This window comes from Pogona vitticeps, chromosome 6, assembly GCF_051106095.1.
Source record: "Pogona vitticeps strain Pit_001003342236 chromosome 6, PviZW2.1, whole genome shotgun sequence".
Taxonomy (NCBI): Eukaryota; Metazoa; Chordata; class Lepidosauria; order Squamata; family Agamidae; genus Pogona; species Pogona vitticeps.
The window spans coordinates 19075718-19099558 of record NC_135788.1 but is presented as its reverse complement, the minus strand read 5'-3'; the positions used below and the strand labels follow the sequence as shown (position 1 = coordinate 19099558).

The window sequence follows — 23841 nt, the reverse complement described above, 5'->3', positions numbered from 1 at the left end:
CAGGTTCAGAGGAGGGCAGCAAGGATGTTCTGGGGATGGAAAACAAGCTCCGTGAAGAAGGACTGAAAGAAGTGGGCATGTTTAGCCTTGAGAAAAGAAGACTGAGCAGAGATATGGCAGCACTTTCCAAATACTTGAAAAGCTGTCATACAGAGAAGGGGCAGAATCTATTTTCAGTCATATTCAGTTTTGTATGATTTTGTTCTTGCACAATTGCATGCTCAAGGTGAGCACATCTTATTATGTTGTGCAAAAGAAAACTCAAATTGGTGCTAGCAAAAAGCAGCAGGTGCTAGGGTTGCCATAAAATGATAGATTTGTTCTCTTTGGGTTGGACTGAGTGCCATTTGAATGCCATCACTGTCTGGATGTGAAAACACACCACTATGGAATATTTTAGTATTACAGCGCCTAAAAGAAACACCCCAATGTTGTTTGTGTGTATTCTCAGTAGCTCTTTTAATTTGCTTCACTTTGAATGGACAGCTTTTCATGAAGACTATTGTTGGGGGAAAAAACCCTGCAACCATTTGAAGAAAATGGGGATAAACATTTATAAATGTTTATCCCCATTGCTAGTTGTCAGCATATGTTTTGGGAGATTTGCTGTTTGTATAAGGATGGTGTGTTGAGGATATTTTTCTCTTCACTTTTGTGTTCACTCTGATAGGAGGTATTTGTATCTGGAGAGTACAGATGCTGGGGGGAAAACGGTCTTTTTATTGCTCACAGCATTCAAATTAAAATTTGCTTTTGGCAGGAATGTGCATGTAATATCAGGAAAGAAGTGGCAGGAAAAGATGATATCAAATGTGGCATTCAGTGGAAGCTTGACAGGGTTGTTTGTGATAATGCATAGACTTTGCAAACTCCCTCTTGATTGTCAACAACCAGGTATGTCCTTGTTAAGGTCACCTTCAGCTGCAGGAAGGGATAGTTCACTATTGTGGTATTGTGTGGAGCAAATGTAGTAACAGCAGGCTCAATCCATCAGTCTGCGAAAGATACCCATGTATGTGGAACAGTATTCCTTGTCAGCAGTTCTGCTGATGGCATCACATCAGGTCTTACTGTGGAATTTGGAACTTAAAATGTCTTCTCCTTGGTCTCACTCCTGTTTTTGAGCTTTGGTCAGTCACCATCCCATTGTCACCAATTGTTGCGAGCATTTTTTTAATTGCCAAGTGTTATGCTAACAAAGAGGGAAATGTGCCTGAGGGGAAAAGAGTGGCAGAACGGTGGATGCAGGCAATGTAGGAAAACCTTGTCTTTGTATAACTAGTGACATTTGGATCACTTTAGGTCATCTGTAAAATGGGATTAAAATGTGCTGCTTAGGTTCAAGTTAGAGTATATTCCTGCCCAGCCACCACTACTGTTGTCCAGCTACCCATTGGACAAGCAAGCCTTGTGGAGGAAAGAAAGATTCCCCCCTCCTTGCCAACCACAGAGGAAGCCCTAGTGCTGCCACCTGAAGGTAGAAAGCTGGGACTCTGTTGCCATGGTCTTCTATCTTTAGGTGGCAGCAGGAGTGGGGTTCTTGCATATGGTGGACATATATTTTAAGTAGGTTCACTCCTATTTGCTCAGAACTTTTTGCTGTGGATAACAGCAAATGTGTAGTTTAGACACTGGTTAAATTGTTTTCCTGGTAGCTATAGCTTATCTGTCTTGTGAAAGGGAAGAGGATGGAGACTAAAGGATGTGAGAAAGCAGAGTCAAACATATTCAGTTTGGTCCAAAAGAGAGGAAGAAAGCTATGTTTTCAGTGCAGAGTCTCTGTTAAACTACCTGTTCTGTTGCAAATATTTTCATAGCAAATTTTATTCATAACAAAATCATAGAGTTGCAAGGGGACTCTAAGGCCATTGAGTCTAACCACCTGCACAATGCAGGAATTAAAATCATGTCTGACAGATGTCTATTTAACTTTCTTGAATGCCTCCAGTGTAGAAGTGTTCATCACTGTACTGTTCTAGCACTGTCCTAAAATCCAGTGTACACATGCATCTACACTCTGCTTTTGCTTCCTTTGAAATCAGGAACTCCAGTATAACATGGTCACTTTCCCCCACAGTGCCCCTTATTGCTGCTTCTTCCACTAAGTCATTGTAGAGTCAGGTCAAGGATATCTAATCCTCTAGTCTTTTCCTCCACTTTTTGTATGAGAAAAATTTCAGCGACAAGCCAAGAAATTCTTGGAAGGACCATGTTTGCTGGAATTTACCTCCTAACATTTAATTACAACATCTGTATCCTACTCTTCTCCAAAGGGCTTAGTGGTATACATTGGCATCCGATGTATTGTTACGATAATCATGCCAGTAGCTTAGACTGCGAGTGACTTGAAGTAAGCTTTGATGGAGAGCAACAGTTTGAACTCAGGTAAACCTTAGTCCAAGTCCAGTACTCTAAGCCAGAATAGGCAACTGTGGTTCTCCAGATGTTTGCAGGCTAAAATTCCCTTGATTGCTCACTGTTGGTTGTATTGTCTAGGACTTATGAGAACACTAGGCCAAAAATATCTGTATAAAGAAAGTATGGAATTTGAAACTATTATGTCCATGATTCTCTTCTACTTGCTTCAAAGCTATCTGTGATCACTCAGGCATTCTGCTCGAAACTGCTTCCCAATGTGCAGCCTTTTGCTTCTTCTAATTCACTCACTTCTACTTGGTATAGCTGTTACCGCAGCCTTTAGATCTTTTCCTGGCTATACTTCTTGGCCCCTATGCTTTGCCTGGCTAATGGAGTCATTGCGTGCTCTGGCTTGAGCAGTTGTGGCCTTCGCCTAGATACTCTCTGCTGGCGTGGTGGGTGGAGGTGGGCTTTTGTCTCTCCATCACATGTCCCAGAAGATCAAATAGCTCAGAAGGAGAATGTAACAAGAAGTGACATTAATCAGGATGTAACAATAGAGGACTGAGGAGAGAGGGAAAAGTGGATTGATGAAGCAAAGTGAATTTAACTATTTCATGGATTTTCAAGATCATTTCAATAGCACGCTCATTGCTGAACATAAACTAACTCTTTAGCTAGTTTAGACACCGGGGAAATGGAAATCAGAAACAACCTGACCCACAATTCTCAAATAATTTTTGCATCAGAGTGTGCTATTATATTCAATCAATTATATTCAGAGCTTGGAAATGTTATTAGTTTCATGTTTAATTTTTTTCCAAGTAATGCATTACTTGTTAATGTGACTCACTACTCATGAATAATGAATAAAGTGGTGTATTACTAATCCCTAACATTAAATAGTGATCTCCTAACCTTGAAAGTAACATTTTACAAGAGCAGCAAAAGTTAGGTGTTATGCAAAAATTGCAGTGTTCACTTTACTATTTTCAGAATGATAAATGTAAAAACATTGCCCTCATTGTTTAAAGGTTGTTCTCTTTTTTTCCAGGAGCATCTGACTTTTAATATGTTACTTCCAAGCTGTATGCTGAACACATATGTTGAAACAATATGATATTGAGGAGTTTTTTTTAAAATATTACTGTCATCCATCCCCAAGATTCTGAAATAGAAGTGCTACATTTTCCTCACAGATGCAATCAAATGGCTAGGCAGGGGAGAGGCAATTAAAAAAGGAAAACCAAAACCTTACCGTATGAATAAAATTAGAAGCCTGGTGTCACGTTCCTGCCTGTCCCTTGATTGTTTCCCCAAGCAAAGGCACAAGCAACGTATCATTCAGCTGCAACCAGTGGATTACATCAACTTTATTCACTATTAATAATAGAGGACCAAGCAACGTATCATTTAAGAACCAAGTAGAAATTGTTTATTGTTACAGATGATAACAGTTCAGTCAATGTCATTAACTCTCAACAAAAGCAACCTTCTCTCTCCACTTTCAACCACCTACCTTGTTTTCCCGAAAGTCTTATATTAATTTTTGCTCCAAAAATGCATTACGGCTTGTTTTCATATACAACAATCCATATTTATTCAAATACAGTCATGTCATCTTCTTCTGGTTGCTGCACAAAGGTGGAGGTCGGGGTTTCACTTAGGTAAAGGTAAAGATTCCCCTTGACAATTTGTCCAGTCGTGTTCGACTCTAGGGGGTGGTGCTCATCCCTGTTTCCAAGCCATAGAGCCAGCATTTGTCCAAAGACAATCTTCCGTGTTCACATAGCTAGTGCAACTTAGACATGGAACGCTGCTACCTTCCCACCGAGGTGGTCCCTATTTATCTACTTGCATTTGCATGCTTTCGAACCGCTAGGTTGGCAGGAGGTGGGACAAGTGATGGACGCTCACTCCGTGACATGGATTCGATCTTACAGCTGCAGATCTATAGACCTTACAGCACAGAGGCTTCTTAGACTTTTGAACAAAATCCCATATACTAATAGCACATTAATTTCTCAATAGGATGACCCTTATGCAGTAAAAAATTGAAACCAGCCATTTACAAGATGGAGATAGAGGTAGGCTTGATTTGTACAAACCCCATTGTTTGCTTGTATTGGAAGGCTTCTGTGTAAAGCAATGTTTTCAGAAGCCTTCTGAATGTTAGGAAGGAGGGAACCAAGTGCAGCTCCATTGGGAGATGATATTAGAGTGTTAGGGCCACAGTGAAGAAGGCCCAGCTCCTTGTAGTTGATTCCCTGGCCTCCTATGCAGTGGACACCCAGAGGAACATTCCTTGGGAGGAACTAGAATGAATAGATGACATTGGGAAAGGGTGCTCTGACAAATACCATGGCCCCAAATCATGAAGGACCTTTTATATGTGAGCCTCAAAACTTTGAACCTGACCCAGGACACAACAGGTAACCAGTGTAGGCAAGCCAGAACTGGGGAGATGTGATCAGATTCACTCACATCAGCTACTACAGTGGGGTCTTGACTTGAGAACTTAATCCGTATTGGAAGGCGGTTCTCAAGTCAAAATGTTCTCAAGTCAAATCTGCATTTCCCATAGGAATGCATTGAAAACCATTTGATCCGTATCTGCTCTTTTCCGTCCATAGAAACTAATGGGAAGCTGCTATTCCGCCTTCGACCACTAGAGGGGGATATTTTGTTTCTTTTTTTCTTAGGTCAAGAAAGGTTCAGGGAAGGCAGGGAAAATACAGTCCAGGCAGTACAGTACCAGGCAGTCTGAAGACTGTCTCCCAGTCCACTCTCTAAACGCTGGGAGGAGTGAGGAAGCAGACAGGCACCCTTTTCACTGGCCAACAGTTAACTGAAAGTTCAAATTTTGCACTTTCCCTGCCTCCCACGTGGGTTTTTTTCAGTTCTTAACTCAAATCTAAGTATGTAAGTCAAGTCAATATTTTCCTATGAGAGCGGTTCTTAAGTCAAAATGTTCTTAACTCGAGCCGTTCTTAAGTCAAGACCCCACTGTAGTCTGGCTGCTGCTTTCTGGGCCTCCTGCAGTTTCCAGATCAGCCTTTAAGGAAGCTCCATGGAGAGAGCATTGCAGCAGTAAATCTGGGAGATGACCAATGTCTGTACCAGTGTTCTGAGGACTCCCTCATCTAGGTAAGGGTGGATTTGGGCTGTGAGCCTCAGCTGGTTAAAGGCAGCTCTAGACATGGCTGCAGTCTGGGAATCCCTAGACGGAGTCAGGTCCAAAAGCATGTCTAGGGTACACACTTAATCCCTAAACAAGAAGACAACACCATCCAGTCTAGGGGTAATCTCACCCATCCTGTTCAGGGGGCACTCCTGAGGAACAAAATCTCTGTCTTGTCTGGGTTCAGTTTGAGCCCTGGGCCCTGGTTCATCTCAGGATCAAAACCAGGCAATTCTCCAGGGTCCAGGCAGCATTTACTGCAGAGGTTGTAAAGGAGATGTAGAGTTGTGTGTCATCAGTACTCCTAATGACCTTCCCCAGCACAGGATGTTAAACAGCATTGTGGAAATTGAGGATCCCTGGGAAGCCCCACAATTGAGGGTCCAGGGGGCTGATAATTCATCCCCAAACTGGACTCTGTGAACACGGCCCTTAAGGAAGGATCAGAACCAGCTGAACGCCAGTCCCCTGATCGTTACTTCGCGAGCCTGTTCAGGAGGTTACAATGGTCAATGGTATCCAAAGCTTGTTTAAAGAGCTATGAGCACCATCAGGGTAGCTCCTCCCCTGTCAGCCTTCCTTAAAAGGTCATCATGTAGCAGAACCATGTCTCACCTCTCCTCCTCTAGGTACATCTGGAGCTGCCCTGACACCACCCACTTGATCACCTTGCCCATAATGGATATATTGGTGATTGGTTGAATGTGATTAAGATTATGTGTTGTCAAATGGAGCCATTTAATAATGGGTCAGATGATGGTTTCCTTTACAAATGAAGGAAAGATTCCCTCTCTCAGAGAGGAGTTCACAATATTCATGACATAGTTGACCATAATCCTGTTGGCCGCTTTTATAAGCCATGCAGTGGGCCTGCAGCTAACCAGTGTCCTAGAAGCTTCTTTCTATGTTACAAGGTCAGTGGTATGGAGAGAGTAGATTTACTGTCGTAGGAGTAAAAGAGTGTGCAATGAAGCTGATTTTATTGTAGTTTCAGGATGGACAAAGGAAAGTGCTTCTTCATGAAAGTGTTGGTACAAAACCTGATGGTATACATTAGTTCAGAGGATTTGGAAGACTTATTTTTGGGACTACAGATTCCCGAACCTGTCAGTTATCTTAACTACTGTGGTTCTGGGAATTTTAATCCAAAAGCATAACTTTTCCAAGTTAAATAACCAGATTTTCTGTTTAACCAAGACCTGAACTGGAGCTCAAAATGGATTTCAGACCACATTTAAATGGGAACACAGGTTAGGACTCAGGTTGGTCCTGATGGATTCCTTGACATGATTTATGAGAGGCTGTCAGAATCATAGAATGGTGGTGGAGATAGCTTGCTAATGTTTTGCTCTGTTTCTCTTTAGCAGCAGCTAAAGTAAGGAGCTGAAGGAGGAGAGAGTACTATGATCGTTCTAGCACTGGATATGTGATATCATCAGGACAGATGTGGGAAGAGATAATTATCTCCATCAAATAGAATAGTGTATAGAGTTAAATTTTATCAAATGCTTTGGATAATAGTCTAATGAACTTCCTTTTATTGTATCTAAATATATTTCCCCCCTTCTACTTTATCTGTAAAAACACTTCTGTTTTATGTTCTGAAAATGTCTTAAGAAGTTATCTCAAGCTCCCAGGCTTGTAAAGAAAAACATGTTTTATATTCACTGAATATAGCCCTCTCTAGGACTCTTTGGTTGACAACAAGTTCCAGAAATAGCAGTAATTCCATACTGGTGCAAGATGGACCAACACAAACAAAATTCATTGGCTTTGTTTTGTACAAAAGGCAGGACTCTTGCGTAACTTAAGATCAGCCCAGTGGATGGTAAAATTGGACATTTACTAATTGCTTCAGGAAATATAGTATATGATGGAATCTTAAGATACAAAAGCTTCTGTGTGCATCATAATATGTGTTTGAGCATGAATATAGCAGCTTCTTAAATGGTTCAAAAGCTTTTGACAGCACCCCACATAAAATAGAAGTGTTCTTGCCTCAAGAAACACTTAAGTTATAGAACTGAAATAGAAGGCACAAAAAGCCATGGTTCTTTCAAAAGAAAAATCCCTCATGGATATGAGAGCAGAAACTACTTTGCAGTTCTTACATCCATGTTTCTATTGTAGTGCAATCACCCTGTCCTTCTCTTTGATTTTCTTCCATGCGCTTAACAGGAAGCGAAAAAAAAATGTTTAGAAGGCCTAACTTATAGGATATTGTGCTGCATTTGAAAAGTGCGCTAAATTATATCTCTTTGGGAGGTGTCCTTCAAAGTGGTGTCCTCCAGATGTGCTGTATTGCAACCCCCATCATTCTCATACTGGCTAGAGTTGATGGGAGTTGACATACAGCACATCTGAAGAACACTGGGTTGGGAAAGGCTACTCTAGAAGTACCGTACATGATGTAATTCTAGTACCATAAATAAAGATGGGCATGAACCATTGGGCACTATCTCTTGAGTGGGCAGATGCTGGAGGAGGCGGAGTTGGGAAGTGCTGAACACCTGTTTGGCCAAAAGCAAAGTGCTATGAACCACCGATAACAGTGGCTTGTGCTCATCTCTAACCATAAAATACTAGGATGGCATCGTTTCAATTTTTTTAAAGCTGAAGGAAATTATGGCCCTTCAGGTTTTGATGGTACCCAACTTCCATCTACCATTGCTAGCCTGTAAGTAGTTTCTGTGGTTGGAATCAGATGTAAATCACATTGACTTTAGTTGATCTACTTTAATGTAAATTAAGTTTCACCAGGAAAATGAGGAGCCTGCAGAGACAGCTTTCAGTTTGCTTGGAACCTTTCTACTCTAGCAATAACCCTGAAAATCAAGATTCTTCCTTGCAAGGAAAGATTGCTTTTGAGTGCCCCCCCACCCCCATATGAAGCTATTCATTCTTTAAGATTATATTTAGATGCTGTCTCCTGTTTTTGTAACCATGCAGAATCCTTGGGTTAAGCCTCTTTTTTGTGGTGATGGCAAATAATTTCTCTGCACTAGTGGAAATCTTTTTGTTGGCAAATTAGAATTGTTTAATTTCAAAGGAGTAAGGAGTTGAGGCATCTTGTCAGGTTTACTGCAGTTTTTCTTACTCATGTTTGTATTGTGTTTTTCACTGCTGTGTTCTGTTGATTTCATGTTTTGCGTTTTTTTTTTTCATATTGAAAGCTGCCCTGTGCTATGGCACCAACGCATTACAAATGTCATAATATAATTCTTGGTAGTCTTGACCACTTTCCTCACATATTATTTCACCCATTTCTTTTCCCCTGTGTGCTGCCTAGTCTTCCTTTGTGTCACACATCCTGTTGCTCACACTCCATGACTTTTCGTCCTACTTTTTTCTTTCCTGCTTCTCTCTTCCAATCTGGCCATCAATGGTTCATCTGTCTTAGATTTCTTCCAGTGGCACAAAGTAACTCTCCCTAGCCTTCTGTGTAGTTTTGAATTCTTCTTCCCAGCTAAACTCTGCTTCACCTATTTAACATATCTGCATTGTTATCATTTTATTGGTGACAAGTATTTAAAATGTTAGTGAGCAATCCATGATATACATCATCACTACTCATTCAGTGATTGATGGAAGCCATGAATGCTTGACCTTGGAATTGTTAACCCTGTTCATTTGTATTGGAGAAAATTGGGCCCTATAACTGTGGCATCATTTCCAGTGATGGCTTGAGCAGCATGCCTGTCATTTGTTCTTGAGGATTTTAGCGTACTACAATCACCAAGTGGAAGCAGGTTGTCTAAAGAGATTTAGTGAATGTTTTACATCATAGCTGTTACCTTGTAGGGAAGCTGCAAGGATCTAGCTTGACTAAGTGTCGAAATGCACTATTTCAGTATCACAAGTTGTGTCTCATTTTTATGGGGAAAGCTTGGTTATTTGCAGTCACCCTCTGTTCACTTTTGTCATGTGATTAACTTCTGAGAAATAGCATTTGCTGGGTATAGTAGCAGCTAATCTCTATGCAAGCAATTAAACCATCCTTGTCCTTTATGTAATTGCTGGAGCTGTTTGCTGCAAAGAAATTGTAACTCATTTTCCTACTTATTAACATATAATATTTCTTAATAAAGGGTAGAGTTGAAAGCATTGTCAACTCCTTTACTTATATATTTTTGTCGGTACTAATTTTTTATTTCCTACATGATTAAGTTGAATTCCCATGGTAGAAGCTGTTTATTTATATGCCTTAGTATAATTTTGCAGGGTATCTTTTAGTTTTCCAGACATTGTAATACAGTTTTCCAATTCCAAAAGGTCTACAGAAATGTGTGTGTTTTTTTAAAAAAAGCATAAAATGCATGCAATTAGTGAAAATTAAAAAAATGTATTTTGAGCAAAATTATGTGCATAGAAGTATACAGATTTTCATGCAGCTTTGAGGAATTTAAATTGATGAAGAAATGTAACAAAATAAATTTAAGATTAGGAAGCTGAAATGATCTTGACAAGGTCCAGTTTAGATCCTTCTAGTCCAGTTTGTGGGGACTTCTGTTTACACGTACCATCACATGATCTCTGGCCCATAGTCAGAGTGTGTTCTGCTCGTTCTTAGATGATAGTCTGCTGTTACAGTTTTTCCCTGCTAGTGCACTCTGAATCCACCACCTCACATTTAACAAAACTGCTTACTGGATCGAAGTTTCCAATTGGTATGATTCAGCAATATGTTGTCAAAAATAGCCACTCAGGAGTCATAGCCAAAACAATTCATCTGAATCATATTGAACAAAATTAGCATTGAGATACATAATGTCTTCAGTAGCCACAGTTTAATAGGTTTGTTCTGAACTGGAAAGGTCAGAAAGGAAGTTGTATTACCTTGTGATTTTTATGTTTGCATTCTATTGGCAATTTCTGCTGAATCTTTCAGAATATAGGAGTCAGAGTGAAAAGAATGCATGGCTTGGGAGCATGATGACGTGCTTGGTTCAGATGTTACAGGAACTCAACTCTAGCATGGCATATGCAGGCACTGTAGTGAAATATCACCTCCTGTTTCTCCTACATCATAATTCGACAGAGACAAGCTTGGCGGGCATGAAACCATCTTTAAGTGCTTCTGTAACAAACTTAGTTATCTTTTTTCCTTCTGCATTTTCTTGAAATGTTTTGCCATGTGATTCCTGTTTTTGCCTGATAGCCACTCAGAATGATTATCACTTTTGTTCAGGATTCATGAGCTCAGACCTTTATACAGCATTCTGCCAGTATGAATACCAAACAATTCTATGCCCAATGTGATATTGAGCTATTGTTAAGTCCCACTAGGGTACTTAACAAAGTGTTGCCATTGCAAAAACAGATCTCCATGGAGAAAACCAGCCTTCTGCTTGCCCAATTTCAACACTTGCACAAATGATGCAGTTCTGTATCAGTGCTCTGGCAAGACTTTCTGTTCAGCAGAAGCTCAACAGGATACTGTTGGAACAAACCAGTTTTAAACTGTGGTTCCACAAAGTGTAGCTAACATTAATCACAGTTTAGGGTTTGGATGATAGGTTAAACTGGTGAACTAAAACGGGAAGAGAAGCCTTGTACACCACTCTTAGTGATGCTGGATGCAAAGCGGTGTGTACAGGAAGTGCGAACCCAGCGTTGAACATGAGATTGCAACAAGGTCATTGCTTACATGGAAATGATAAAGAACATGAGTCAAAATATGCCACGTTCAATCGTAATAATATGTTTTAGAGAGCAAAGGGTAAGATGCATGACAATTTATGTGTACAGTTCTGTGTCTGTTTGTTTCCACAGAGGCTTACGTTTCCAAATGCATGCTTGTTTGTTAACCTTTCCTGGGGTCCTCTTCCATGGTTGGAATCTGGCAGATTTCACTGGAGCTACAGAGAGCAAAAAGATACCCAGAAGGGGTTGTGAGAACACCAGGACAGCCTGAGCTGTCAAGGTAAAAGAGTGTAAGGCTGCAGTGAGAGGAGGTAAGAGCTGTTTGGGTCTTCCTGCTTTTAACTATGATTTTAGAACTGAAACAGATGAAAGTATAAGGTTGAAAAATTATTTCATTTATTTTATTTATTTACAAGATTTGTTTAGTCGCGCCATTACCAGTGGTCTCTGAGTGGCATACAACAATATTAAAACTTTAAAAACATTACAAACATTAAAAATAGACATTATTATAATAATATCCTTGCATAGACATCCTTCAGTCTCGAGAGACTATGGTAACACGCTCTGAATCGGGGAGTGTCCTCTCCAGAGCATGAAGCCCGGGTAAGGTAATATGGAGAATAGACTGTTACCCTAGCAGCAGATCTCCCCTCTCCACATTGCTGAAATGGTCCAATGAAAAGGCAAGAGCCAATACAACTGGTTCCAGCAACATCGCAGGAGTTGGCAGAACGACACATGCTGCCTTCGGGACTCCAGCTCCGGATTTTGCCTCAAGGTTAACTCCTGAAGCCTTTTCCATGAGTGGATATAGCCACAAGGCAGTGGAGGTTTGAAATCAGAGTTTTCCTTCTCCTAGATGGGCTGCCTTCCATGGCTGATGAGCCCCACCTACCCGGCCTGCTCTTTAATAGTACGAAAGTACGATCTGAGTCTTAAAACTTTCCTGCTCCCAGGCTTATGCAAATCTAATTGGCTTTCCTATTTACCATATTAAGGCCGGAGATAGGATTTGAGAATTTCGCACGCCGTTAGGTGCACGGTCCTGGGACATGCTCTTTTAAAGCAGAAAGTCCCACCCCTAGGCCCCACCCCCAGGCCATGTGGTGAGGAGACAAAAAGAAAGCCCAGGGGAAAAAAACTCACCAAGGCATCCATGCAAACATACCTGGCCTTCGCCCTCAGCCCAGCTTCCTAGGGAAAAGGCCCCAGGGTCCTGGGACATGCTCTTTTAAAGCAGAAAGTCCCACCCCTAGGCCCCACCCCCAGGCCATGTGGTGAGGAGACAAAAAGAAAGAAAGCCCAGGAAAAAAAAACTCAGCAAGGCATCCATGCAAACATACCTGGCCTTCACCCTCAGCCCAGCTTCCTATCCTATATTAAAAACATTTCCTAGAAAAGATCAACCCATGCCACCCGATCCATCCAGGCTGGTTTTCTAAGGGTGGCCACTCCGAGGGAGGTGAAGAAGGTGTTCACAAGGAACCAAGCCTCTCTATTGTGGTCTCACATTTGTGGAACAGCATGCCCATAGAGATCTGTCAGGCCTCTTCCTTCCCAGCATTTTAGAAATTGCTTAAGACCAGCCTCCTTGAGGAAACCTTTAGTGAGATTCTCTCCCCCACCCTGCATTAATTTGGAACATGGCGTTTCTGCCATCCATCTATGTGTTTCAATATATGTGGATTGTTTTGGGATTAGTTGATTTTGGGTTTGGAGGCTGACTGGGCAGATGTGGTAGTTTGATTGGGATGGATTCGAGTTGGGAGGGTTACGTTTATGACTGCCAACTACCTAGAGTAGTGCTCTGCACTAAATTAGGTGGCTTAAACAAAAAACAGTTGCACAATGCAGACTGGGCAGTTTATGACAACTGGAGGGGAAAAGATGCTGCTTCAGACAGGCTTTCCCTTAGTGACTGGCAGTCTGAGAGGGGTTTTGTGCTCTGTTGCTTTTAAATATGTTTTAGTATTGATTTTATTTACTATTTGTAATATGATACTTGTTTAATTCTTTTAAAAAGATTTGTAGACTTATTGTTTTTAGTTCTAGTATATGGTCCTTTTAATGATATGAGCCATCTTGGGTCATTTTGAGGAGAAAGGCAGGGTAAAAAATATTTTAAATTTAAAATATATGATGGGCCATTTTCGCTGCCTCTTAAGTGAGGAATCCGTGCGGGCGGCCATTTTGTTGACCCGGTGGCCATTTTGGAACCACCGATCAGCTGTTAAAAAATCATCGCTTTGCGATGATCGGTAAGTGAAACAGGGAACCGATCATCGCAAAGCAAAAAAAAGAAAAAAAAAACCATAGGAAACATTGCAAAGCGATCGCTTTTGCGATCGCAAATAGTTTGTCACTATGCGGTTTCATCGCTAAACGGAGTGCCCGTTAAGCGAGGCACCACTGTACTTTTACCTTAAATGTGTGCTAGTGAAGAAAAGTGAAGCTGTGCTACAGTAATTTATGTAGTGAGGTTCTGCAAAATAAAAAGGATTCCAGTGACTCTCCACTATTGCTAAGGTATAGCCATGCCCTGAAATGCCTCTGTAATACTTCTCAGTATTTATTATTTTACTCTTTTACTCTTTGTTCTAGATTAAGGAGTTTTGAAAGGTCCCAGGCAAGTATTGAGGCAGAGAGGCATAGTGTTGTTTCTCTCTAAGGAAGAGCATTATAAAACTTTTCTATTTTGAGCCTGTAGGTCTTTACAGTTTTAATGAGTCAGCAGAAATCCCCAAATTGATGATGTGCCATTCACAACGGCAGCATCATTTTGGAGTTTCCATTCTAATGCTGGTTCTAAAATGCCTTAATAGCAAGAATGTTAAGCTGAAATATGCTGGTATTTCTTGTGTCTCCTTTTTGGCTTTGGCTATGCCTACTGCAGGACTCCATCCCCAAAGCTGAAATTGAATTTGGGTGGAAAGAATTTCCCACCCCTGCTCTAAGTTAGCTTTCTCCAAGAGGGTGCCATCTCAACATGTTTGACTATAACTGCTGTCATGCTCAGGCAGCAAAATCTTGGGAAAAGTAGTTGGTTGGCAATGATGTGAAGGCTTTACTGAGTTTCTCAATCTCTGCCTCTTGCAGTATTAGATCTTATGTCCTTAGGGGAATGAATAAGGACCTCCAGTAATGTAGGGAAATAAATAAGAGCTTCCAATAATTTTGTGCTGAGGGGAAACAACTACTCATGACTAATTAATTTCATTGCTTGGGAGCCCTGGGAGCTGTGGGTTGGAAAGAGGAAGTTTTTAATTACTAAAAATCTAATCCTTCTGGTGACGTAATCATCCTTCCACAGCTGTAATTTGTGTAACAGGATTTTGGCCATAATTTTGTCTCTTTGTCCTTTTAAGAGACTTTCTTCTGTTCACATGCTATGGTAGTGAGAACTTGTGGTCCTCCATATGGTGCATGCTCTGGTGCATCTTCCCTGCCCATTGCCCAGGCTTGGATCTGATGCATTTTTTAGTCCAGCAACATCTGGACTAACCTCCCCACCTCTAGTATACACTAATAAAAGTTTGGTCTTCACTGCATATGGTGTCTTTTCCGGCATGTGTTATTTTGTGCTGTAAGATCAGCACTGTTTTCTATGCGCAAAGGAATTTTAAAGGTTACTGGAACAAGACTCTAGTAAGGTTCAGCATATAAAACAATGGTTGCTTTCTGTTGCTGTCTTCCATCATGAATAAAGACTGTGTGGAAACTTGCAATGTATTTCTCTCTGTGTGTGTCCCTCCTTTGTTGGCAGTGGGGAGATTTTGCTTTAATATTTGATGCCTTCGCCTGGTGTATTAAAAATTCTGAAGAGAGATTTGTCAAGGGCATTAAGTAAGGTTAAGCTTGATTGAGTTTGTATCAGATGTGTAAGTGTGATGCTGTAAAATATTGAAGCAGAGCTGTGTTTTATCTTTTTCTCCCTCATTGGTTTTGATAACCTATATTAAATAGGAACAATCTTGAAGGAAATATTTGATGCCTATCTCATCTGAATGGGAAATAATTTTTTTAAAAGCTTTTTAAAAAACTTTTAGGATAACTTAATTTATCTTAACTCGTAGGAAAGAGGAAAAATTAATTACTTGTTGAAGATACTTTTAATAAAAGCTGTAAGATTATGATTAAAGGAATACCTTGACAAATGCAAGCTACTTAATGTTTTTAAGTACAAAGGGGAAAGTCCATTACAGAAGCATTAGAGACATTGCAAATATAATGGAGGTGCATCTCTTAATTATGTGCAATTCCACAGTCTGCTCCGAGTCTCAGTTGTGATTGTCAAGTCCCTCCATTATAGTGTAATGCAGACGGAAGGATGAGAAAACCCTAATAGTAGTTTAATGAGATGTGGAGTATTCTTTGACCTCATATGTTCCTCCTTTCTCTCTTCCTCCATGCAAATCCCCCATAGTGCATTAATCTTGCTTTATATCTGTGCATAGGTTAATGTTAACAGTGACTAACTTCAAAGAAGTTGAATTCGGAAGAGGGATTTTTAAGCCGGATAGTGTTAATGTTAGTGAAGGCGAAATGCTAGATCAGTAGTTGGGATTTTTACAGAAGAGTTCAGAGGAAAATCTGTGTGTATCTAAGATACTCGTGATTGAAATGCAGACCTGTATTTATATCTGGCAGCCTTTTCTGAGATTGGAAACTATTAAGAGTAAGTAGAACAAAAATAAAAACAAAGGGATTATATCACCTTGTGGTTGTGGTAGTTGTGTCTGAGGATATGGATAACAATCCACAAAAGTTCATATTGAAATAAATAGTTTTTAAGAAGTTACAGTTCCTTTTATTTTTGTTGTACACATTGAAACAAATTAGCATAGCCAACTCTTCAAAAACTATTAGCAGTAAGATTATTCTTCTTTGCAAGCGTGAGAAGTGTAGAATTGTATCTCCTTTGCTCTGATACAAGTGGCAATTGTATACTTATTTTTCATAGGTAAATATGCTTTATATTTGAAGGACTCTCAGTATATGTATGTGCCTTGACAGATATTTGTATGCTCATATGTTCATCTCTTTGATGGCTTGCATGATTTAAACAGCATCTTACATATTTCAAAGACCTTGATGTTGAATTAATTCCAATGCAGTAGTTTTTCTCTGAAGGCAGTTTGTGTATTTATTTGTAAATCACTAATGGGTAAAGTGTTCATGCATGAATCAGGAACATCTTTATTTGTTCTTCTACTAATGTGACCTGTGCATCCTTTACCAACAGTGCCCTTCTGCACTGCATATAGAACAAACTGGAAAACCTCTACACAAAGGAATTAATGAACATAAATTGGATGTCAGAAATGGCAACACACAAAAAACTATTTCAGAACATTTCAATCTACCTGGACAATCTGTGACTTCACCCAAAATAACTGTCTTAGAAAAAGCTGCTAGAGAATTAGCTTTGAAAGAGAAGCAGCTGAGATGAGCTAAAGAGGATGCTGGAGACCCACACAGACATTTCAGTCAAGGATTTCTAGCATATTACCAACTATGACGTCATTCATTGATTACCACAATTTGCCACTTGTGTTGGCTATTTTTTTTTACCATGTAGGCAATAAATAATAATTGAAGTTATTCACAGTTTGACAGTACTTTCCTTTACTAATTTATTTATTTTATTTATTTAACTTATATGTCGCCCACACTACCCAAAGGTCTCTGGGTGGCTTACAACATTTAAAATACAATAAAAAGACAAAACAATTAAAATGCAATTAAAACCACTGTCACTTTGTCCATTAGCTGTGTCCTCACCTGGTTATAGGGCCTTGTGAGGGGGTGTATGTGCACACCTCTAGTGAGCTGTCTGCCTCCAGCCCACAGGTAGCTGAGAGGAGGGTGAATTGCCTCAGGATCAGGCTAGCTGGAGTCCTTGCAGCTGCAGGAGAGACAGTGTCCTGATGAGAGACAGCTGGAGGAGGCAGGGTCAAGGAGAATGAAAGAGCAGAACTGCAAAGACAAGGGGTTGCTTCCTGTCTTGGAAGAAGAGGATGTGTGGGAGAATGCCAGAAATTGTCTACCCTCACTAGGTTTATTGGCTTGCCAAGCACTGGAGACTCCAGCCATGCACTCGGATAATGCTAAGTTAGCCTGGATGACAGTGCAGCTCTGGAAAGGCAAGTGAGGGAAGGCACCAGGAGAGATAAGCTGCAGAGTTTGAGTTCTTGTGCTCATTTATACAAGCCTTCTTTAGAAGGGGTGCATCCTGGACTTGAGCTCTCCATCCTGCTTTCCAGAACCTGGATTCTGGGGGAATTTCACTGAGACTAACTGGCTGCCGAAGCTGACAAGTACTGTAGTTTAGAAACTGTAACTTGACCTTATCCAACTATGGGGGAGGGGGAAGGCAGAGGGAACTGCTGCTGTAACTCTAATAAATGCTGATAGGAGTCAAGAAGCTGAGCTGGAGTCAATGGAGTTATTAATAAGAATCCCTGGCTGTGCTTGTGGATAGGCTGGAGGGGCTCACAGGCTTTATAGTCATGGAGTCTCACTGTAATGTCTGTGGAAGTGGACTTGATCTATGAAAGCTCACATTAAAATACAACATTTAGTTTTTTAGGTGCTTCAATTTATTTATTTTGCTTTTTTCTTGTCTGAGATGCATAAATCAGTCCTTTGCCTCACCCACACCATAGTGGAGAAGTTAGGTGGGCGCAATGTAAGACAGCAGCTTAAACAGCTTTTCAAAATCCTTGAGAAAATAACCTGTACAGTAGATTGTCATATGGTATTCTCTTTCTTTTTGATAGAGAGGGAACAGTTCAGTGTAGAACCCAACGCACAATGGATATCTAGGTGCTCTGCATATACAAAATAAAATTAATTGTATGCCCTCAAGTCATTTCTGACTTATAGCAATCATGCCTAGGGTTTTTCTAGTAGTCATAAATGGTTTGCCTTTCCCTTCTTCTGGGGGAGCTCTGGGGCTATGCAGCTTGCCCAAGGTTACACAGGTATATGACTCTTTTCCTGGGACGCACACTGGGGAAATCAAACTCCCAACCTCTGGCTCTCCAGCCAGATACCTAAACAATCCAGCCGGCTGCATATGCAAAAACTCAGCACAATTTGTTACAGTCCAAGGGCTGAAGGTGAAAAAACGGAGAGCTTGCTAAGGATTTTGGAGACTTGGACCATCTGCAGTAGCCCTGTGATCCAAATACTCTCCCAAGCACTGTGTGTTGCTGGTGTGAGGGCAATGGGGAACTGTTGACAAGATGCAAAATATTGCTTCATCATTTCTTTCCTGCTCCCTTCAGCTTTCTGAAATTAAAATCTTCATAAGCCCCACAGTGTCACTCTTAAATGTGGATGCACTTAATTAGATACACAAGGTGTCCTGCTCCAGAGTTCACCCTAAGTTCACTGTTGTTCCTGCATAAGCATATCTTGTTCCTAAAATGAAGAGTAATTAGCAATAGAAATGTACTGAGCTGGCCTCCTGTTTGCTCTCTGCAAAATGCCGAGCGTTGTATTTTCATATACAGTAGTCAGATTAATCAGTAATAAAGGAAGGCTGTGTTAGCTGCTTTTGTTGTTACTGTTATTATTTTTTATCACTAAGTGTATTCTTCCTTTGAACATTTGGCATACTGGGATATCAAAAATACAGGGATTCATTTGGAATGGATTACATGGCATTGCTTTTCCAAGCATAGCATGCAACTCAAATCATAAGCAGCTGTTTGCTAATATGACCACAGATAACCTTTCACCTTGGGGAGGAAATGGATATAAATACCCATTTGTAAGGAGCGTGCATTTTACAAGAGCTGCACATAATCTTCTTTTCAGTGTTAATGTGCTGACAGCTGGGAGAAAAAGCCACTGACGTGGTGAATGCCGTACTTCCTTTTCATCTTAACTTTCTGTCAGCCACTTTTAAAAATGGCTCTTGGCCCATTATCTATCATGTGATGCTGCCTATAGAGCCCAAAATCAATTTATCTTTTAATCTTTACTTCCCTTTTGTTCCGTCCACATCTGTCCTCCCTCCTGTCTATTTTCCGCAAACATATCTCAAGTTTCTAAAAGAGCCTTTGAATGAGATGACTTTATATCTGCTGTTTTCTCTCTGCTTCCAGCCTCTTCACTGAATCTGAATAAGCTATGGAACAGCCTCCCCCAATTTGGTGCTCGCCAGTTGTGCCCATCTGGCCCAGCTGTAAGGCAGAGTGAAATGTTTGGCTCAAGGAGGAGAAGCTGGTAACAGCAGTCTCTAGGCTATCAAAAATGTTGAAGGAAGCTTCAGTTCAGTCCATCAGGCTTTTGTGGGTGGGTAGGTGGGGAGGAGATGTTGTAGAAATACAGAGCACAACCTCATGGCTTTGACCTGTTGCTGTCATTAAATATGCAAGGTTTCTCCCCCACCCCACATAGGTGGAAGGGCTGTAGGTCAGTGGTAAAGCCCTGCTTTCCATTTGGAAGGTCCCAGGTTTAATCCTGAGAATGGCAAGAAAAACACCCAACCTGAAAACTAGTTCTATTTTTGCAAGTATTCAGCCACATGCTGGTCAGGGAATTCTAGGAGTTTTAGCCCAGAAAAGCAGTTTTCCAGGTTCTGAATTTGTTGGAACATAAGACAGTTTAGTATTCCTTTTTTCCAAATCTGTTTCTTTTCTAGATATGCATGAATCCAAGGAGCAAATTCCTATGATACTCCTATAATAGGTGTGAGCATGTTACAGAATTTGCTTTAGTTAAATATGAATTACCTTTTCATAATTGCAAATAATGCTGGGATTCACAGTCTCAGCCCTTGCTTTCTAAGAGTTCTGCTTCACAGCTGTACAGAGTTCTCTTTTCTCTGCCTTTCTTCAGATCAGAGGAAGGGGACTTAATTTGTCGCAGCGTCCTCCCAGCAAACAGAGCACATGTAAGCTGTGACTAGTGGCTCTTTCATGTTGTTAAAATGTGTCAGAGAGTACCAAGATCGATAGAAGCAATGGCCTCCAAAGGAGCCTGTAAAGAATTCTAGGAATGCTGACTCCATGCATTGGTGTTTGCTCTTGAACAGAGCAGGAGACATTACTAGCCTGATCATTCAGTTTCGTTAATAGAGATATCCATAGTGTGCATCTATAACATTCAGACAGGTCATGCTATAGTACAGAGAGAACAGGATACAGAATATGATTGTTTTGACTGGTTTTATTGGAGAGCTTAGTAATAAATAGTTCCATGCATTCTTTTTAGAGGTAAGCACATAATCTTTGTTTTCACTTAAATGCTGATCTATTATTTTTACAAACTTTATTCATCAGAGATTAGCCTTAGGAGCAGGTAACTATGTGTTTACAGTTTATTGAGACAGATTATTCTGTATCGTTCAACAAGATAGCAAGAAAACTTGCCAGAATATAATAACTATCACTTCACACTTGCTTGAAACATCTTTTTCTTGCTGTGGAATTGAAGACAAAACCAGCTAGGAATTGTATTGGGATGCATGAGAACTGGTAAATTGGATGGGAAGATTTAGATTTGTTGAGATTCTTGTTGCAGCATCATATATTTTCTCCCCTACAATTTTTAATTGGCAGAATATTGTGATTTTCAGTTCAGTGCTTTTCCAAGGACCTTTCTGGAGCTTAGATGTGTGTTGTCCTTGTCGCTGCTGTTGAGTTGGTTACATTGTTGGTCAGTCTTAATTTTAAGTTAACCATCATTCTTAAATTGCTTGCCTCAAGAAGAAAAAAAGAAGAAACTTTTGCCATTTGTTTTGTATGTTCTTCTTCTTAGATTTATGCACTGCCCCTCTACAAAACTCATCAAGGTGAGAACATACCAATAAAAATAATACATGAAAGTAGTAAAACTATGTTAAAGTATTAAGCATCATTGGAATAATATTGGAAACCACTATGGACAATTTAAAAGATTAAATGAAAGAGATATGTCTTAATTCCTTAATCCCTTTACAGTATTTTAAACACAGAGCATGAAGAGCCAACATTGATGGGCAAGGGGGAATGTTCTACAATTTGGGAAGTTAGAGACCATGTGTAAGATTTTCTGTAAAATCAAAAAATCCTACAGCTATAATAAATGTTCCTAAGAGTCTCCTTGACAAATGCACTTTTTTCTGTTCTAGGCCCACCAAAATCACAACTAGCAAGATGTTACTCCGTTGCGATACCCCATCATGCATCATGCCTTGATGTCAGAGTTACCAGGCAAGCTGGCTGGAGCATAGAGTTCCCATATGGGACATTAGGTAAGTAAAAGCTGTGTCATGTGTGTCAAATAACATTTACTAAGTATCCCTGGTGGCTGGTTTTTGTGATCAACAACTTTGTTTTCCTTGGACCATACTGAGAACAGCATGGTGTAGCTGGATGAGGCATGAAATTTGAGTGCCAAGGGGTCTTATTGCTCATAATTAGACTGAGGGGTCTTATTGCTCATGATTAAAAGTCATTGAAGACAACCTTCCCCATAAACTTTAGTGAATGGACCATTTCAAAGCCATGGTAATTGTACAGTCTAGAAAGACCCTGAATATTTTTCTGTTTTAAATCTTTAAACAGGAGCTTACTTCATTTGTCTTAATGTCTGTGTGAACCTAACATTGCTAAGACTTTTTTGTATTTTTAGAACCATACTGACTTTCACAGCTGTACTGAAATAATAGTTCAGGTACTTTCCTCCCCTAGTGATTAACATATTGAATGAGATATTAGTGTGTTACTAGTACGTAGCTCTAAACCAGTGGTTCCCAACCTTGGGTCCTCTGACATCTTTGGACTACCAGAAATCCTGACCAGCACAGCTAGCAATGAAGCCTTCTGGGAGTTTTAATCCAATGGGGACCCAAGGCTTGGAACCATTGCTCTAAATCATGGTCTAGTGCAGTGGTTCTTAAACTTTTGTTACTCAGGTGTTTATGAACTGCAACTCCCAGAAACCCCAGCCAGCACAGCTGATGGTGAAGGCTTCTGGGAGTTGCAGTCCAAAAACATCTAACAAAGGTTAAGAACCAGTGGTCTAGTGTTTAGAGTGTGAAGTTGCAGTACTTTCTCTCCCCCCCCCATTCCCCCAGTGTTTCTGTAAGGCTGGAGATACTTCATTTAGTTTTCATCTGACCACTGTTCACTGTTACTGAATCAAGAACAATATACAGTGGTATCTCGCAAGATGATTGCTTCGCATAACGACGAATTTGCTTTACGAATAGGTTTTCGGAGCAGTCTTGCGCTTCGTTTAATGATGTTTCCTATGGGCGATTTTCGCTTTATGATGTTAGGGATCGTGCTTTGCAAGAGGGTTAAATTTTAGGTCCCTGTTTTTCACTTTACGATGTTTTTGACAGCTTGGTCTTGCTTCGCTATACGAGTCTTTTAATGGTCTCTGTTTCGTTAGACGGCTGTCTTCGCTTGGGAACCGCATTTCGCTTAACGATGTTTCCTATGGCAATTTTCGCTTTACGGTGACAATCCGTTCCCATTGGAACGGATTATCAGGTTTTCAATGCATTTCAATAGGAAAACGTGTTTCGCAAGACGATGTTTTCGCTTAACAGCAAATGCTGAGCAGGAATTTAAATAAGAGTTCATTTGCATTCTGTTACTATGAGAACATAAGAAACAAAAACAACTAGTGCATCTAAGAGTTGTAACAGAGTGTGGGTTATCTGGATTCTTCCTCATCTCCCTCCCTTGGGTTTCCACTCATCATTGAAACAGTCACTTCATTGAAAAGGATGCTTGAGTCTACAAAGAATTCATAGTAAATAAAGAACAGTGACTAAATGTTTCCTAAATAGACTCCGAACAGACAGGGTGACAATCCTGCAGTGTTGTTTAGGATATCCTTTGTCAAAGAATTTGGCCAAGTTGTTATTGATGTGTGTGTGTGTATGCATGCACATGTGCACACACTCCAGAAAATGCCTGAGAAATGCTCTTGCTGATGAAATAAAAGTATCCTGTTTCAAATACACAGGATTGTGCTTGATTTTTGTTTTGCTCCTCTTGTTTATCAAATTACAACCATTTTCATTTGGTTTGTATGCACATTGTGCAGAATGATGTTTCTTATGTTCTGCTCCTTCCTGCTATTTATTCACTCCACCGTGCATTGTGCGGTTTTGTGTAATTTGCTTGCAGACTGCTCCTGCAGAGCTTCTCTCTAACAAAAGAAAAAGTCATTGATTGGCATACATAGGTCTTCATATTTTATTGCTGTGCGTGTATGTCTGATTCCATGCTTTCTCCAGTTTTATGAGTATTGTTGAACTTAACTTTTTAGTTTTATTTGCTACGTATATGTGCTACATTTTGTCTGGGGAGTTGAAGGGAGGTGTATATGGGGATCTGCTTCTCTATTTTTTTTATCCTTGACTACATTGATTATATGTATTATGGAGTGAACCAGTCCCATGGAAAGTCTAACTTCCTCTTCTGCCTTTTTTCTCCTTGGTATGGAGACAGGTGATATTTTCTTAAACCCATGACTGGTATTTTTTCACCTTCCTCAGTAAGTTTGCAATAGCCACTCTGTGGCACAGAGAGCTCCTTTATTGCCTTACAAAGTTTAGATACTCTAGGTTATAAAATGAAAGCTGCTTTCTCTTTTGCCCCTCCTTAAAGCAGCCTCTGGTGCATAGAAGGCTGAATAAGTCTATT

General features: G+C 40.3%; 1 protein-coding gene across 5 annotated transcripts in view; it reads left to right on the top strand.

Annotated features, from left to right (window-relative positions):
- The window catches only part of KIAA1217 (KIAA1217 ortholog), a 412653-nt gene that overhangs the window by 7705 nt on the left and 381107 nt on the right, over positions 1-23841 (top strand). For all 5 annotated transcript variants that reach the window (XM_020801609.3, XM_073003054.2, XM_020801618.3 and 2 more), the window contains exon 2: positions 21309-21431. In XM_020801609.3, coding sequence (XP_020657268.3) covers positions 21309-21431 — 123 coding nt within the window. The remainder of the gene's footprint in view (positions 1-21308; positions 21432-23841) is intronic.